The sequence below is a fragment of the Notechis scutatus genome, chromosome 1 (assembly GCF_049901735.1).
Source record: "Notechis scutatus isolate UNSWTSFEM ecotype Mainland chromosome 1, rNotScu1.2, whole genome shotgun sequence".
NCBI lineage: Eukaryota > Metazoa > Chordata > Lepidosauria > Squamata > Elapidae > Notechis > Notechis scutatus.
Window position 1 is genome coordinate 333,918,119 of NC_142009.1, and position 17,777 is coordinate 333,935,895.

At 45.2% G+C, this 17,777-nt stretch overlaps 1 protein-coding gene across 1 annotated transcript; it reads left to right on the forward strand.

Annotated features, from left to right (window-relative positions):
• Positions 1–15,955: 15,955 nt before the first annotated feature.
• Positions 15,956–16,669, forward strand: LOC113428590 (E3 ubiquitin-protein ligase RNF13-like). Its single transcript, XM_026691146.2, has one exon. The coding sequence runs from the start codon at positions 15,980–15,982 to the stop codon at positions 16,667–16,669; it is 690 nt and encodes a 229-aa protein (XP_026546931.2). The 5' UTR covers positions 15,956–15,979.
• The last annotated feature ends 1,108 nt before the right edge of the window (positions 16,670–17,777 follow it).

The window sequence follows — 17,777 nt, forward strand, 5'->3', positions numbered from 1 at the left end:
TGGAAGGGACTTTGTAGGTCATCTAGTCCAACCCCCTGCCCAAGCGGGAGACCCTACACCATTTCTGACAGATGGGAGTCCAATCTCTTCTTGAAAGTCTCAATTGATGGCGCTCCCACAACTTTTGAGGGCAACTTCCATTCCATGGGTTGATTGACGACCACATGACCCAGCAAAAAGGGTCGTAAAGACAAAGAGACACTATTCGCTTAACAGCCATGTCACTTACTGATAGATGTCCTGGTCCCAATTTTGGTTGTAACAAGGGACTACGTGATTTGCTTAACAATCAGGTCATAAAACTGGCCATGATTCAATTAAAAACTGCTTTGCTTAGCCATGGAAATTCGGCTCCCAATAGCATAATACAGTATGCTATGTTCCAACTGCAAAAGTGTATTGTGGTTTAGCACAAAGTCACATCAGCCATGAAACTACAAATTGCCCAGAAAGGATTTATTTATTTATTTTGCAAAACCAGCATTTAAGTGTGGTGAAAACACCACCCATAGTAGTCAAGAGAAGAGGGACCATGGCATTGAAAGTGGTGCTAATAACATTCCCTTCCCAGGCATCATTAAATAATTATAAATAATAATTGAACCAAAGTATCTGCCTTCAAAAGTTCAGAAAAGCTGCCTAGATCAGCGAGAAAACCAAGGGAAAGCTAGGTTGCATTTTTGCATCCTGAATTTAAAGTTGTCAGAAAGTAGGCAGGAGGAGGGGAAGAGGAAGACGAAGGACAGAGGGATAGGAGGGAAGATGAAGGAAAAGGAAAAAGAGACGGAGAGGAAGGAGAGGAAAAGGAGAGAAAGAAAAAGGATAAAGGAGGAAGAGGAGAGGAGAGGAAGGGGAAATGGAGGAGGGGGAGGAAAGGAAAAAAACAAGAGGAAAGAAAGAAAAAGGAGGAAGAGAGGAGCAGGGGTAGAGAGAGAGAGGAAGAAAAATAGGGATAGAATCAGAATAACATGAAAGTACCAATTTATAATGCCTTGGCAAGACCACACTTGGAATACTGCACCATGGATAGAGTGCAAAGAAGAGCACCAGAGATGATTAGGGGAGCTGGAGACTAAAACTGGAAGTTGCTCTAATTGGTACGTCTAGTCTAACGAAAAGAAGGACACATAGAAACACATAGTTTTGAAGCCTGAAATATTTTTACTAGGAATGGTACGAGAAGGCTACAGTAAAGAAAAGACTTATTTAATTATACATGTTTTAACAGCGGCTAGAATTGTATTTGCCCAAAGCTGGAAGAGTGATAAGATACCAATAGAGGGAAAAATAATTGAAAACATATTTGAATGTGCAGAAATGAATAGACTGACACCAGAAATTAAAAGAAAAAGACGAATCTGAATATGATATGGTATGGGATTTGTTTTTTTACCAATGGATAGAAAAATAGAATACACTGAAAGGGATTATAGTATTCATAGAGTAATAAGAGGAATTAATGTATTAGGTATATTGGATTTCATTTATATTATATACATGGGAATGTGATTATTGTTAAATTGTTAAGTTGAATAAGAAGAATATTATTAATAATGGTTAAGTAATTTGAAATATGTACCTAATCGATGCACGATTGAAATTTGAAATGGAATGGATTTTTTTGTATATATATATATATTCTTAAGTTTTCGCGGGTACTTACATGTATGGTATTCAGCTTTGTTCAGGTATTTTCCCACGTCATTATAGTTGTGCTTTTAAAGTTGTAGCAACGTTTCAGCAGAACCTCATCTGCCATCATCAGGCTTCTGTATTGTGTTCGTTTGTGAGTCAGACTTTTACAGTTGTTTCAGTTTTAAATTTGGGGCTAGCCTACTGCTGTGCCAGAATGGTTTTTTCTTCATCCTGATTGGTTGGGAGTCTTGGTCTGTGTTTATTGGTCTTGGAGTTTGCTGTGTTCTGCTTGATTGGTATTTCTAATATCTTCTGTCTGTTTTGTGGCTTTTTTTGTCTTGATTGGCTGGCAACATTGTGTTCCTGTATTGGAGGCTTTTAGTGCAGCTTGGCTCCAAGTAAATGGATGACTATCATTTGTTAGGAAGCTAGGTTTCAACTGGGTGCCTGGTTGGGGTGTGTTTGAGCTGGAGGTATCAGGGGGGATCTGTTTGTGCCCAGGTGTTTGCCTGGCTTGTGGTGTGGAGATTTTTTTTGTTTGTGAGTGCAGGCTTCCAAATAATTGACAGTCTGGTGGAATCATCTCTTCTATTCATGCTTTAAGGTCTTTTTTCAATTTCTATGGCTTCTCTGATAATTCTGTGGCTGGGGTTTTCTATAGTGGCTAGGGTTTTGGTGCCATTGATGTTGATGCTATGGCCTGTGGCTTTCATGTGTTGTACTAGTGAGGAAGTGTGTTCCAGCTTTTTTACTGCATTTTTGTGTTCATCCAGGCAGGTACTTATTCTTCTATTGGTCTGTCCAATGTATGTGGCCGGGCATGATGCACAGGGGACTTCATATATGCCTTGCAGTACCTCTTATATAGGGCAGGACAGCTGTTCCATAGGTCTGTTCATCTTCTAGGTCTCCATTATGTCTCAGTGTGTTTTTGTGGATCAAGCCGGTGATTTTGCTTTTGTGGAAGCCGTTGGCATAGAGATTGAAAAAAGACCTGAAAGCATGAATAGAAGAGATGATTCCACCAGACTGTCAAGAAAAGAAGGACTAGGGGTGATATGACAGCAATCTTCCAATATTTGAGGGGCTGCCACCAAGAAAAGGGGGGCAAACTAAGGAGGTATTTTTTTCTGACAGTGAGAGTAGTCAATCAGTGAAAAAACTTGTCTCCAGAACTTGTGGGGGCGTGCTCCTCCACCACTGGAGGTTTTCAAGAAGAGGAAACAGCCATTTGTCTGAAATAGTACAGATAACAGATAACAGATAATCAGAGTTGGAAGGAACCTTATAGGTCATCTAGTCCTACCCCCCCCCACCCAAGTGGGAGACCCTGCACCATTTCTAACAAATGGCAGTCCAGTCTCTTTTTCAAAGCTTCCAATTGTGATGGCGCTCCCACAACTTCCGAGGGCAACTTCTGTTCCATGGGTTGATTGTCCTCACTGTCAGAAAATTTCTCCTTATTTCCAGGTTGAATTTCTCCTTGTTCAGTTTCCATCCATTATTCCTTGTCTGGCCTTCGGGTGCTTTGGAAAATAGCTTGACCCCTTCCTCTCTCTGTGGCAGCCCCTCAAATATTAGAAGACTGCTATCCTGTCTCCCCTGGTCCTTCTCTTCCCTAGACTAGCCAGGCCCAGTTCCTGCAACCGTTCTTCATACATTTTAGTCTCCAGTCCCCTCATCATCCTGGTTGCTCTTCTCTGCACTTTTTCTAGAGTCTCAACATCTTTTTTATAGCGTGGTGACCAAAACTGGATGCAGTACTCTAGGTGTGGTCTTACTAAGGCTTTACAGAGTGGTATCAGTCCCTCCCTTGATCTCAAGGGTTTCCTTGGACTAGATAGAAGACCTCCAAGAAACCCTTCCAATGCTTTCATTCTGTTAAGATGAGGAAAAGGGGAAAAAAATAAGAAGAAGGTGGAAAAGAGGACAAGGAGTAGAAGAGGAGGAGGAGGAGGAAGAAGAAGATACAGAGCAGGAGAGGAAGAGGGGGGAAAGGAGAAGAAGGAGAGGAAAAAGAGGAGAACGACCAGAGGGAGGAAAAGAACCATAGAACTGAATCCCACTATCCTACAATGCGGGGATTAGAGTCCATTTCCCTCAGCATCTTGAGTCTTCCTTATGCAGATGCTTCTATCGGCTTTCCTTCAAAACCCCCTTCCCTGTTTTTTCGGCGCCTCTGCCCAAGGCTGGCTCTGCTAGGTGCCTGTGCCAAGTGGCACTCGGGTGCCAGCTCTTTATCCGCTCTCTGCATGTGGCGACTCTGGGATTACAGGCCGTGTTGCCTCTGTGCCCAGAATCTCCCAGGTGGTGGGAACAAGCAGGCAGAGGGAGGGAAGGGCAGGCGCTGCTGGCGGGGGGCTGCCTTGGCTTGCTGGGTTTGGACACCCTCACCGCTGCGGAGGAGGAGGAGGAAACCGAATGGAAAGAGAAGCGGCAGATTGCACCCCAAAAGACCTCAAGAATGAAGTGCCATCGAGGAACGGAGCTGACTGCTGAATGCAGAACGCAGAATAGCATAGCTGGCAGGCACCTCGGAGGTCAGCTAGTCTAGTGGTTGCCAACCGGTGGGCTGCAGAGAAATGTTGCCCCCAAAGCACACACACCCCAAAAGCAATTAATCCAGGCTGCGCAGGAACACAAGGCTGCGCCGCCCACATGGCCTGTGAGAACACAAGGCTTGCAATCGCTTGCATTGCAAACAACACGAGGATGTGAGGGGAGGGGAAAAGGCAGAGGGGGGAGAGAACTTGCCCCACTCGCCCCACACGCCTGGCCTGGCCACCGGGCTGCTTTTCTTCTTCTGCTTTTGGCTGCACGCAAGGAAAGCAGCCAAAGTCTTTCTTTCTCTTCCCCCCAAACTCCACCAGAAATGAGTCTTTGGGACCCTGCAAGGCCTCCTAATCCAAGAGGCTGCGCCGGTCCGACAAGACTCACAAAGACTCATTTCTGGCAGAGTTTGAGGGAGAGAAAGAAAGACTTCTGCGGCTTCTGCTGTTTTTCTTGCATGAAGACAAAAGTCTCTCTCTCCACCTCCCTCCCTTCCCTGAGAACGGGGCTATATCCTGTGATCCCAAATAAAGAACGATTGATTGGTAGGAAAACGGGGTGGAGGATTTCCCTGCAACTTTTGGGGGGATTTTGCCAGGGTCTCTGATCCAAGGGATTTAAAATTATGAGTTAGGTGATCCCTGAGGTCCAAAAGGTTGGTGACCCCTGTTCTCGGCCAACCCCCTGCTCAATCATTTCAGACAAATGGATGTCCAATCTCTTCTGAAAAAGCTCCAGTGTTGGAGGACGCACAACTTCTAAAGGCAAGCTGTTCCACTGGTTAATTTTTCTCAGAATAACAACATTGGAAGGGACCTTGGAGGTCTTCTAGTCCAACCCCCTGCTCAGGCAGGAAGCCCCTATACCATTTCAGACAAGTGGCTGTCCAGTTTCTTCTTTAAAAGCCTCCAGTAATAAAGCACCCACAACTTCTGGAGGCAAATGGTTCCACTGGTTAATTGTTCTCACTGATAGAAAATTCCTCCTTAGTTCTAGGTTGCTTCTCTCCTTGATTCGTTTCCATCCGTTGCATCTTATTTTTGCCTTCTGGTGCTTTGGGGGAATAGCTTGACTCCCTCTTCTTTGGGGCAGCCCCTGAGATATCGGAAGGCTGCTATCCTGTCCCCCCTTAGTCCTCCTTTTCATTAAACGAGACATCCCCAGTTCCTGCAACTGTTCTTTGTCTGTTTTATCCTCCAGTCCCCTAATCCGTCTCTGTGGCTTTTCGGTTCCTTGACCCAACTGTTTCTCTATCGACTCAAACAGTTCCCAAGCCGATCAGCTTGGCAGGTCAAAAAAGTCAACATGGCAGCAATCAAAGCTTCCCTCTCTCTCTCTTTTTTTTTTACGGGTGTCCCCTCTGCAACCCCGATCAAAGGAGGTGGGGCTTCATCTTTTTTGACCCCCATCTGCAGAAACCCATCCGTCAGAGGCTGCAAAAGGCGGCTTTTCCAAGGAGGCGTCTTTGCCTTCTTTGGGGTTAAACTGTCGGGAGTGAGAATGTCCCACTGAGATGGGGTTTGTATTCTGCTTCTCTGGGCTTTTGCGAGTGGGGGCTTCCCGCTGGGGGGGTTTGGCTGCGGTTCCTTTGCGGAGATGTTGCGCAAGAGAGAACAAAGGAACGGGAAGGATAACCGGGCACGAATCCAGTTTCTAGACTTTGGGTCCCAAGGGGGCAAGGTTTCCACCCGCCATTCCTCCTTCTCTCTTTCTCCCACTCCTGCATCCCTCCCTCCCTCCCTCCCTTCCCCACCAAATATCTTCCTTCCTTCCTTCCTTCTTCCCTCCCCTTTCTTTTTTTTCCTTTCTCCATTTCTCTTTCCTTCCTTTCTTCCTCCTCTCCCTTTCTTCCTTCCATCCTTAATCCCTCCCTCCCTTCCCCATCAAGTATCTTCCTTCCTCCTTCCCCTCCCTTCCTCTCTTCCTCCCTCCCTTCCTTCCTTCCTTCCTTCCTTCCTTCCTTCCTTCCTTCCTTCCTTCCTTCCTTCCTTCCTTCCTTCCTTCCTTCCTTCTTCCCCCCTTTCTTTTTCCTTCTCCATTTCACCTTCCTTCCTTCCTTCTTCCCTCCTATTTCTTTTTCCTTTCTCCATTTCTCTTTCCTTCCTTTCTTCCTCTCTCCCTTTCTTCCTTCCATCCTTAATCCCTCCCTCCCTTCCCCATCAAGTATTGTCCTTCCGCCTTCCCTCCCTTCCTCTGTTCCTCTCTTCCTTCCTTCCTTCTTCCCCCCATTTCTTTTTCCTTCTCCATTTCACCTTCCTTTCTTCCTTCTTCCCTCCTATTTCTTTTTCCTTTCTCCATTTCTCTTTCCTTCCTTTCTTCCTCTCTCCCTTTCTTCCTTCCATCCTTAATCCCTCCCTCCCTTCCCCATCAAGTATCTTCCTTCCTCCTTCCCTCCCTTCCTCTCTTCCTTCCTTCCTTCTTCCCCCATTTCTTTTTCCTTCTCCATTTCACCTTCCTTTCTTCCTTCTTCCCTCCGATTTTTCCCCTCCTCCATTTCTCTGTCCTTCCTTTCTTCCTCCCTCCCTCCCTCCTTCCCATCCATCCTTAATCCCTCCCTCTTTCTCCTCTGTTTTTGTTCTTTCCTTTGTTGCCTGTCCCTTTGTTTGTTTTGAATTCCAAAGATAGAAGAAGCTGGAAAAGCGATGGGGAATCCTCTTTTCCTTCCTTCCTTCCTTCCTTCCTTCCTTCCTTCCTTCCTTCCTTCCTTCCTTCCTTCCTTCCTTCCTTCCTTCCTTCCTTCCTTCCTTCCTTTTCTTTCTTTCTTCTTTCTTTTCTGTCTTTCTGTCTTTCCGTCTTTCTTCTTCTCCACTTTTCTTTCTTTGTGGCTTTCCCCTTTTTGCCTTATTCTTCCAGTTTTGCTTATTGTCACAGCCTTTTATTTATGACAGCTGTGTTTTGGATGGTGCCGTGGATGTTTTAATGGCAATATTTATGTTATCTAAGCCAAGGAAAGTTGCTTTTGAATTGTGGAGTGTGACAAGTGTGTTAAGAGAGTAAATAAAGAAACAAGTGCCTCAGAAGACTGTCAATGGGGCATCTTCCCTTCCCACAGACGGGGCTTTGAGTGGAAGCCCTTGGAAGAGGTAATGCGTAGTACCAGGGGGAGGGGGCAATCCAGACCCTCACCCTCCCTTCTTTCATGCCCGGTGAGCTTCATTTCCTCTCGCACGACAGGCAGTGACAATAATTACCACTGCAGGGAACTGCCTGCTATTATTTTGCATTGTGTCAGGTTTAATGCAATTGTCACAGCCTGGAAATGAATTTTTTTCCTTTCTGCCTCCCACCCTCTCTCCTTCTCTCCCTTCCTTCCTTCCTTCCATCCTTCCTCCCCTCTCTCCCCCATCCCTCTCCTAATTTCTTCTTTCTTCTCTCTCTTCCTCTCTTATTTCATCCTTCTTTCCATCCTTCCATCCTTCTTCATTCTCTCTCCCTTCTTCCCTTCCCCTTCTTCCTTTCATCCTCCCTCCCTCTCTTATTTCCCCTTCCTCTCCCTCCTTTCCCCTCCTTCCCTCCCTCCCTCCCCCTTCCTTGTTCTTCTTTTATCCCTCCCTCTCTCCTTTCCCCTACTTCTTCCCTGCCTCTTCCTTCATTCCCATCTTCCTTCTCCTCCTCCTCCTCCTTGTTTCTTCCTCTCTCCCTCCTTCCCTCTCTCCTCTCCCTCTTTCCTTTGGTCTCCCCTGCCTTCCCCTTAGAAAGGGGGTCAAAAAAGTCATGGCAGCCCTGATCTGAAGCTCTACCCCTTTTAAGATCACCCCCCCCTCAATTTGCCCAGGGCTGTTCATGTTGTGATAAAGATTTAGAAGAACTGCAGGGACCCCTCGCCAGCCCAACCCTTTGTGAAAGCTGACAAATTTGATCACGGCTGAAATACAATATCTCTGCTCTTAGCGCCACATTAAGAGTAGATTCTTTAAAGCAAATGCATTCTCTTTTTTCCCCCCACACCCCACCCCCAGAAGCTTCAAAACAGCCAGAATGCTTTCTTAAAACAGTGGAGACAAACAAACAGTCGTATTATTTATGAGGCCGCCTGAACCGAACTGCAATCTAACCCCAATCAAAACGAACAAGTACAAACTAACAGCAGCCCAAGCATAATCAAGTCAACATACACCGTGATATATTTACGGTCCCTGTAAAAACAATACGCATCCACCTATAAAGCCCTACAATCTGGATATTTCTCTCATTTCTCTTGGCCCCCCCAAACAAACACCTACCCACTTAAGTTGGTTCTCTGCAAGATAAGGCCTGTAATAAGGCATGGCGCTAACACAGACCCCCAGTTTGGCATAGAGGCTGGCCTACAAACCACTGAGTTATATAGTCCTGCCCTTGGCACGAAAGCCAACTGGTTGACTTTGGGCCAATCACCAGGAGACGGTGAGTTCTAGTCTTGCCTTAGGCATGCAAGCCAGCTGGATGACTTTGGACCAATCACCAGGAGATGGTGAGTTCTAGTTCTGCCTTAGGCATGAAAGCCAGCTGGGTGACTTTGGGCCAATCACCAGGAGACGGTGAGTTCTAGTCCTGCTTTAGGTATGAAAGCTGGCTGAGTGACTGTGGGCCAATCGCCAGGAGATGGTGAGTTCTAGTCCCTTCTTTTGCACAAAAGCCAGCTGGGTGACTTTGGACTAATCACCAGGAGATGGTGAGTTCTAGTTCTGCCTTAGGCATGAAAGTCACCCGGGTGACTTTGGGTCAATCACCAGGAGACGGTGAGTTCTAGTCCCACCTTTTGCACAAAAGCCAGCTGGGTGACTTTGGACTAATCACCAGGAGATGGTGAGTTCTAGTTCTGCCTTTGGCATGAAAGTCACCCGGGTGACTTTGGGTCAATCACCAGGAGACGGTGAGTTCTAGTTCTGCCTTTGGCATGAAAGTCACCCAGGTGACTTTGGGTCAATCACCAGGAGACGGTGAGTTCTAGTTCTGCCTTTGGCATGAAAGCCAGCTGGGTGTCTTTGAGCCAATCACCAGGGGGTGGTGAGTTCTGCCTTTGGCATGAAAGTCACCCGGGTGACTTTGGGTCAATCACCAGGAGACGGTGAGTTCTAGTCCCACCTTTGGCACAAAAGCCAGCTGGGTGACTTTGGACTAATCACCAGGAGATGGTGAGTTCTAGTTCTGCCTTAGGCATGAAGGCCATCTAACTCTGGGTGATTTTGGGCCAATCTTTCTTTCTCAGCCAAATCCACCTTACAACCCTCCTTTGTTGTGGGGGGAAAAACGGAGGAAGAAGGAGTGTGATATGTGTTCTTTGCCCCGAGTTACATATAAAAGTAAGAAAGGCAGGATAAAAATCTAATAAATGGGCAAATAAACAAACAACACTGCTTCAACAGAGGTGGAGGCAAAAAAATTGCATGGCGGGTAGGGAGTGAGAAGAAGGAAGGCCCTCCGCGTCGGCGGCCAACAAAATAAAATGGAGGGAGCCACAAGGGTTAAAGCAGTGGCCCCCAACCTTTCTTGAACCAGGGACCGGTTTCACGATTATTGATTCTTCCACGGACCGGTACCTGAGTAACGCGAGACTCCACCGCCATCAGGACGGCTCTTCGTTCAAAGGCCCCCCCTTCGACGAAACTAAGGCGCGAGCACCCAAACGCCGCTTTCCAACTGAAAACCCGGAAGTACTTTCCAACCGAAAACCCGGAAGCAACCGAAAACCCAGAAGCGCCGTCGAAACAAGATGGCGGCGCCCAAGCTTTGCGGCCTGGTAAAGAATGATCCACGGACCGGTACTGGTCCGGGGACCGGTGATTGGGGACCCCTGGGTTAAAGCACACACTACCTGGCAGCTATAGATAATCCTCGATTAATAACCACCACTGAGCCCAAAATGTCTGTGGCTAAGCAAGACATTTGCCCTGTTTTATGACCTTCCTTACCACCTATCCTTACCACCTAGTTCTTGAGCTAGTAACGCAGTGGTTAAGTGAATCTGGCTTCCCCATGGACTTGCTTGGCAGAAGGTTGCAAAAGGGGATCACTTGACCCCAAGATTCTGCAACCGACATAAACGTGAATCAATTGCCAATCATCCGAATGTAAATCACACGACCAATGGGGGGGAATGCTGCGATGGTCATAAGTGTGAAAAACAGATTACGAGTCACTTTTTTCCCCAGTGGCGTTGTAACTTTGAACGGCCACTAAACGAATTGTTGTAAGGTAATCACAGGAACGTTTTCATGCACCCAAACAGTCATTTGAAAAAAATGTCAGCCCTGGGCATTATTATTATGGTTGGTTGCACAGTCAGCCAGATGTTCAGGCTGGAGTTGGCATTTTTGTCCAGCTGGTGAGTCCTTCTCAAAAGGACCTGGAATAGACAGTTGTGGCTGTTGGGTGGTATCAAAGGTCTCATCACAGGATGTCAGCAATTCCGAGTCCAGCTGCCTTTTGCAATTGGCTGATGGGGATTCTGTCAATGCCTTCGGTGTTCAAGGGATGCTCCAGTTCATTTGTAGTGTCGTTAAGTGTTTCAGTTGTAAGTGTAGAAAACAGTCATAAGTTGTTCTGACCAAGGCTTCTGAGACAGTAATTAAGCACACTCTTAGTTAAAAGAACTCTTGTTTTATTTCAGTGCTGGGAATTATGTTCATTCCCATCCCGTAATGAGTGCCAGTCCCTCAAGATAAGCACCCACCTTTCTCTCCTTTGAATTGCTGCCAACAACTAAAGTGCCAAATGAATTATAAAAACCCAAGCGAAGTACAAAGCCCACACAGAGCTTCAAGGATTAATCCGAACAGAGTGAACGACTTTGCTTCCTGCAAAGGTTTCTTCACCTTTGCCTGTCCTTTATACCTTAGGGGAGGGGCAATCACATCCCAGCCTTACTTCCGAGTTGCCCCTTTTGTTTCGGATGCTCTTGCCTTCTAGCAGCTCTACTCACATGCGCACTGGGAACAGGCTCCCCTTGTTCCTCTGCCTCGCTGCTGCCAGACTACGGAGGCTCCGGAGTCAGCACCCCACTCCCAGATGGTCCTGGCCCCATCTCTGCACCGGACGCAGGACCCTCATCTGAGTCCTCCCCAGACTCCCGGACTGGTCCCCTTTCTTCCCCACTGTCCGATTCCACTGCCATCTGCATATAACTACAACATAAGTTACTTTTTTCAGTACCGTTGTAATTGTGAATGGTCACTAAACGAGTTGAATAACACAATAGTTATTCAGTGCTTGGTAATCAGCTGGCATTTATGATCAATTGCAACATCTTGCAGTCATGTGACCGCGATTTGTGGCATATTTTTACTAGTTTTCTGATCAAAAACACCCAATTCAGAACAATGGATTATTTAACGACCATGTGATTTGCTTAACGACGGCTGTTAAGAAAATGGTCGTAACACTGAGTGTGGTACATCAACTTACAACCATAAGGACTTATGCCCAAACTTCTAGATTGTTTTGTGATTGTAAATTAAACTGTTGTAAGTTGAGGACCACCTGTATTCCAGTCACAGGAAACTTTATTTAGAGGTGAGAATCTGTATATAAAAGACCAAGAACTGGTCAAGTGATTTGGAGAAATTCACTCCAGAGGACAACCATTTTTTTAAAATGATCTCTTCCAGATCTACTATTCTGTCTTTTAGAAATGGTAGCTTTCTTCCTTGTCTTTGGTGGGCTGTAAATCTCTCTGCCTCTAATCACATGATATAAAGGGAATCATTTTGGGGGGTGACATCCGTCATTTGTGGACTAGGTTATATATTCATCCCCGGTTTCATTCCTCTTACTTTCTCTTTTCCTTAAATTTGGGATCATCTATCTATCTATCTATCTATCTATCTATCTATCTATCTATCTATCTATCTATCTATCTATCTATCTATCCATCCATCATCTATCTATCCATCCATCCATCTATCATCTATCCATCCATCCATCCATCATCTATCTATCCATCCATCATCTATCTATCTATCTATCTATCTATCTATCTATCTATCTATCTAATCATCTGTCTATCTATCCATCATCTATCTATCTATCTATCTATCCATCATCTCTATCCATCTATCATCTATCATCTATCTATCTATCTATCTATCTATCTATCTATCTATCTATCTATCTATCTATCTATCTATCTATCTATCCATCTATCTATCCATCTATCATCTATCTATCATCATCTATCCATCTATCATCTATCTATCCATCTATCATCTATCTATCTATCTATCTATCTATCTATCTATCTATCTATCTATCTATCTATCTATCTATCTATCTATCTATCTATCTATCTATCTATCTATCCATCTATCCATCCATCCATCCATCTATCTATCATCTATCTATCTATCTATCATCTATCTATCTATCTATCTATCTATCTATCTATCTATCTATCTATCTATCTATCTATCTATCTATCTATCTATCTATCTCATCTATGTGGTGGCACAGTGGTTAGAGTGAAGTACTGCAGGGCTGCATCTGCTAACTGCTGGCTGCCTGCAATTTGGCAGATCGAATTTCACCAGGCTCAAGGTTGATTCAGCTTTCCGTCCTTCCGAGGTGGATAAAATGAGGACCCAGATTGTTGGGGGGCAAGAGACTGACTGCAAACTGCTTAGCGAGGGCTGTAAAGCACTGCGAAGCGATATATAAGTCTAAGTCTGCTATTGCTATCTTTCTATCATATCTCTATCTTTCTATCATATCTCTATCTATTTATCTTCTATCATATCTATATCTGTCTATCTTATCTAGCTTATCTATCTGTCAATATCATCTATGTGGTGGCGCAGTGGTTAGAGTGCAGTACGGCAGGCTACTTCTGCTGATTGCCAGCTGCCTGAAATTTGGCAGTTCAAATCTCACCAGGCTCAAGCTATCTATCTATCTATCTATCTATCTATCTATCTATCTATCTATCTATCTATCTATCTATCATCTATTTATCTATCTATCATCTATCATCTATCTTCATCATCATCTATGTCTAACTTCCTACCTCTCTCTCTCTTTCCAACTATCTATCATCCATCCATCCATCCATCTCTACTTTGATCTCTCTCCCTCTCTCATCCATCCATCCATTCATCTATCTCTATCAATTTATTTCTATAGTCTCTCTCTCTCTCTCCATCAGTCTTTCTATTTATTTATCTATCTGCCTACCTTCACGTCAGTCTTAACTACTAGCATGAGACTTTATTTTTTATTTAGATATTTCTAGGCACTGACCCATGTTTGCAATGAATGTTACTTTCAAGAAGTGCAAACCACATTTTGATAATTCTCCAGAATTCACCCAATTCCCCAAGGAGGTGTATTTCAACCCAATACCCAATGATTCTATAATTCTATTTTTTTTTTGTTTAAAAAAAATGATGCAGACTTTTAATATGTGTTTATTTGAAGCCAGGCAGCTTTCAGACATATGGACATATGGAATTCCTCAGCCAGAAAATCCACCCATCTGGAATTGGCCAAGTTGAGGAAAAAATTGATTTAATTGCTAATGGATTGTAACCATATTGTTTGGGTTTCTGTTTTAATTATATTGATTTTAGCGTCACGTTTTACATTGAGGGGTTTTCAAAACTGCAACTGTCGTCGCATTTGTTTCTGTGTTCCAGCTTTTTCCACAAGAATGTAAAGCACCCTTGAGCTGTTGGGCATTAGACATTCTATAAATCCTGTCAGGGAATTGCGCAGCAGGCGTCCAAATGAAGTCAGAGACATGACATGAATTTGTAGTTTTATATAAATAAATATAGTTTACATCTTTATTTACAGCAAGAGAGAGTCGGCCTCTGCAGCCTCTGGAGGCTGAAAAACAGGCCCGTTTGGTCACTTCCTGTATTTCTGGAAATACCGGAAGTGACCATACGGGCCCATTTTTTTAGCCTCTAAAGGCTGCAGAGGTTTCCCTCGAGCCTCTGGGAGGCCGAAAAAGTCCTGAAAATCAGCTGTGAGGCACGCGCATGCGCAGTGCAGGTAAGGGGGTGGCGGGGGAGATCACGCGCATGCGCAGGGGCGTGGTGGGGTTCGCATTGCCTTTTGGGTGCTGGCATGTGAGCGAGCGAGCGTGCGTGCAATTTTCGGCACAGGAGCCCAAAAAGGTTAGCCACCACTGTTGTAGGGTTCCTGCCTGAACAGGGGGTTGGACTAGAAGACCTCCAAGATCCCTTCCAAGCATATTATTTCTGTGCTGTAAGTCTAATAACTTCATCTGCACGTTCTCAATGGTCTTAAAAATGTAAAATGTTTCAAATGATTTAAGGTACGATGGCTGGTAGAAATCAATATCTATGATCCCATTTGGTCATCCTCTCCCTATAGAAGAGATGTTATTTTTGGTCCCTCACCTCATGAATCTCTCTAATCTGCTTTAAAATCTATCCAAGTTAATGGTCACCAGTGCCACCATGTCTTCTGAGACTCAGCTTCTCAGTCAATAATAAAGATGTAACATAGGAACTTAAGAAAAACAGTAAAAAAATGACTTAAAAGAGACAGTTCTGTCAAAGGATTTTCTTTCTTACAGTGACAAATCTGATGCATCTGGAAGGTTCCTAAAACAAGATGGCTGCCTACCTTTCTCTCATCATTATTCTCCTACAATTGGTTCAGAAACTGTCTAGCTTCAGCTGGAGGTAATGTTGAGTCAGAATCACAGAGTTGAAAGGGACCTTGGAGGTCTTCTAGTCCAACCCACTGCTCAGCAGGAAACCTTACACCATTCCGCACAAGTTGTCTAGTCTCTTCTTAAAAATCTCCAGTGTTGGAGCGCTCACAACTTCTGAAGACAAGTGGTTCCACTGATTAATTGTTCTAATGTTTCTAATGGTTCAGGAAGATCTAGGTTGCTTCTCTCTCCTTGATTAGTTTCCATCCACTGCTTCTTGTCCTGCCTTCAAGGGCTTTGGAAAAGAAGTTGACCCCCTCTTCTTGGTGGCAGCCCCTCAAATATTAAAACACTGCTATCATGTCACTCCTAGTCTTTCTTTTCAGTAAACCAATTCCAACAACCTTTTTTATATGTTTTAGCATCCAGTCCCCTAATCATCTTCTCTGTATTCTTTCTAAAATCTCAACATCTTTTTTATATCATGGCAATCAAAGCTGGATGGAGTATTCCAAGTGGAATCTTACCAAGGCCTTATAAAGCAATACTAATATTTCATGGGATCTTGATTCTATCCCTCTGTTAATGCAGTTTAGGATTCTGTTGGCTACTTTTAGCAGTTGCCACACATTGCTGGCTCACATTTAAGTGATTGTCCATTAGGACTCCACGATCCCTCTCACAATTACTACTATTGAGCTGGGTATCACCTGTGCGTTTGGGTTTTTTGTGCCTAAATGTAGACCCAGGGCCTTCAAACTTGGCAAGTTTAAGACTTCAACTCCCAGAATTCCTAAGCTAACATGCCTGGAGGAGGAATTCTGGGAGTTGAAGTCCACAAGTCTCTAAAGCTGTCAAGTTTGAAGAGTCCTGATGTAGACTCATCATCCATGGAGATGTTTCTTAGATGATAGGAGGTTGGATGAGTGAGGTCATGAGATCACAAAGGCCAATAGACACAAAAGCCCTGGGAAAGTTGGCTTGCTAACTTTGAGGGAAAGCTGAGAAGCTTCCAGGAGAGGTCAACCAACACCAACCAAGTTCTAATGACCAGATTTTGTTTCAAGCCGTGGGTATTCGACTTCACCACCAACATTCTAATTTCATGGATGTTCTAAGGCCTACCAAGTTGATGCTCCAACAAAAGACCCTTGAAGTCCGTCAGAAGAGACCAGTCCTTGAATTATAGCTAGAATGTCTTTGGTTTTCCCAGCGTTTGTACATGTGATTATGGTGCTCCTTCTTCATCTAACCACCAACGAAGGCTTGATCCGGGCAGTGTACAACCATAACAGCATCAGCCAAGATTTTGAAACTTTGAATTCTGATTTTGGCCCTGTGCTCCAAAGTGAAGGTCTTCTTGGATACCTCATTGAAGCCAAACCAGCCAACGCTTGCCAACCGATCAACGCGCCACCTCTAACCAACAGCTCTTCGGTGACCTACGTGGCTCTCATCCAGAGAAATGACTGTCCCTTTACCACCAAGGTTCTCCATGCTCAGCAAGCTGGCTACCAAGCCGCCCTCATCCACAATGTCAATTCCCAAGCCCTGGTCACCATGTTGGGGAAGGAAGACCTGAAGCATCAAGTCAACATCCCATCCCTGTTCATAGGCGAATCGGCCTCCATCCAACTCAAGAGGATCTTCCATTACGACCGGACAGCCTACCTCATCCTGATTCCCGAGTGCCACTGGCTCTCCTGTTGTGATCTCCAACACAACTGCCAACTCCATCTCCATCTGATGAGGCCAAGGCATTCCAAGCAGGCGTGGCCTTGTGTGTCCACTCGTTCCCACATCTTTGGCAGCACGCCTTACCTGTTCATCGGTTTCACGCTGGGCATCTGGATCCTGGCTTTCTACATCCTATGGTTTCTCTAATGGCTTTTGGTGGACTCTGGGATTTCGGCACTACCAAAGGTGGTTTTGGATGTCTTTTCGGGAAACATGTCAAATTAATACAGAGCCCGTAGACCAGACCATCTAGGTTTGGGGAGTTTTTTGATCTGTGTTCTTCTTCCTCTTTCCGTTCCCCCCCCTATTGAATCAAAGATATGAAGCTGTTCCCCCCACCTCTCACCATCCCCAATTCAGTTCTGCCTATCACTTGGGAGAGTGGTGAAAGTATTGAATCAAGCATAGGAAACTCAGTTGCAAGCTTCCGCTTATTGGCTGGTTTTAGACTGGTCCCACCCTCTCAGGCCAAGAGCCAATCCCATTGCTGGACGAGGAGGGGGAAGACTTCAGTTTTTGTTCTCCTTCATCCACAGAAGCTCATTGGCTGACTCTGGGTCGGTCCCTCCTTCTCGGGCCAATCAGGGGTAGTGGAGAAGGGGCTGGACTAGGAGGGGGCGGGGTGATCTGGTTTCTAGTCCTTCATCCACAGAAGCTCATTGGGTGACTGGGATGCTCCCACCCTCTCAGGTCAAGAACCAATCAGGTGCTGGACTAGGAAGGGGGAGACCTGGGTTCTAGTTATCCACAAAAGCTCATTGGCTGACTCTGGGTCAGTCCCTCCTTCTTGGGCCAATCAGGTGTAGTGGAGAAGGGGCTGGACTAGGATGGGGGAGACCTGGGTTCTAGTCGGCTACAGAAGCTCATTGGCTGACTCTGAATCAGTACTTCCCTTGCAGCACTTCTCTCTCAGGCCAAGAGCCAATCAGGCCTAGTGGAGAATGGGGGTCGGTGTGTTCCAGTCCCGCTCAGTCATGCAAGCTCATTTGGGCCAATCCCTCCTCCTCAGCTCAACAATCAATCGGGTGTAATGGAGAATGAAAAAGTGTTCTGTCTCACCTGTGGCCACGAGGTGAGAGTCCAAATGTCCAAAGGAAAAAACACGAACAGACAATATCAGGAACAACAGAGTTAACTTTCCTTTGGCTGAATTCATCACTGGCAGTTTTCCCAGAAGCTGTCTGCAAATTCTGATAACGAGCAGAACTATAAATCAGAGACGAACGGCAAACAGAATACTTTGTCCAAACTGCAG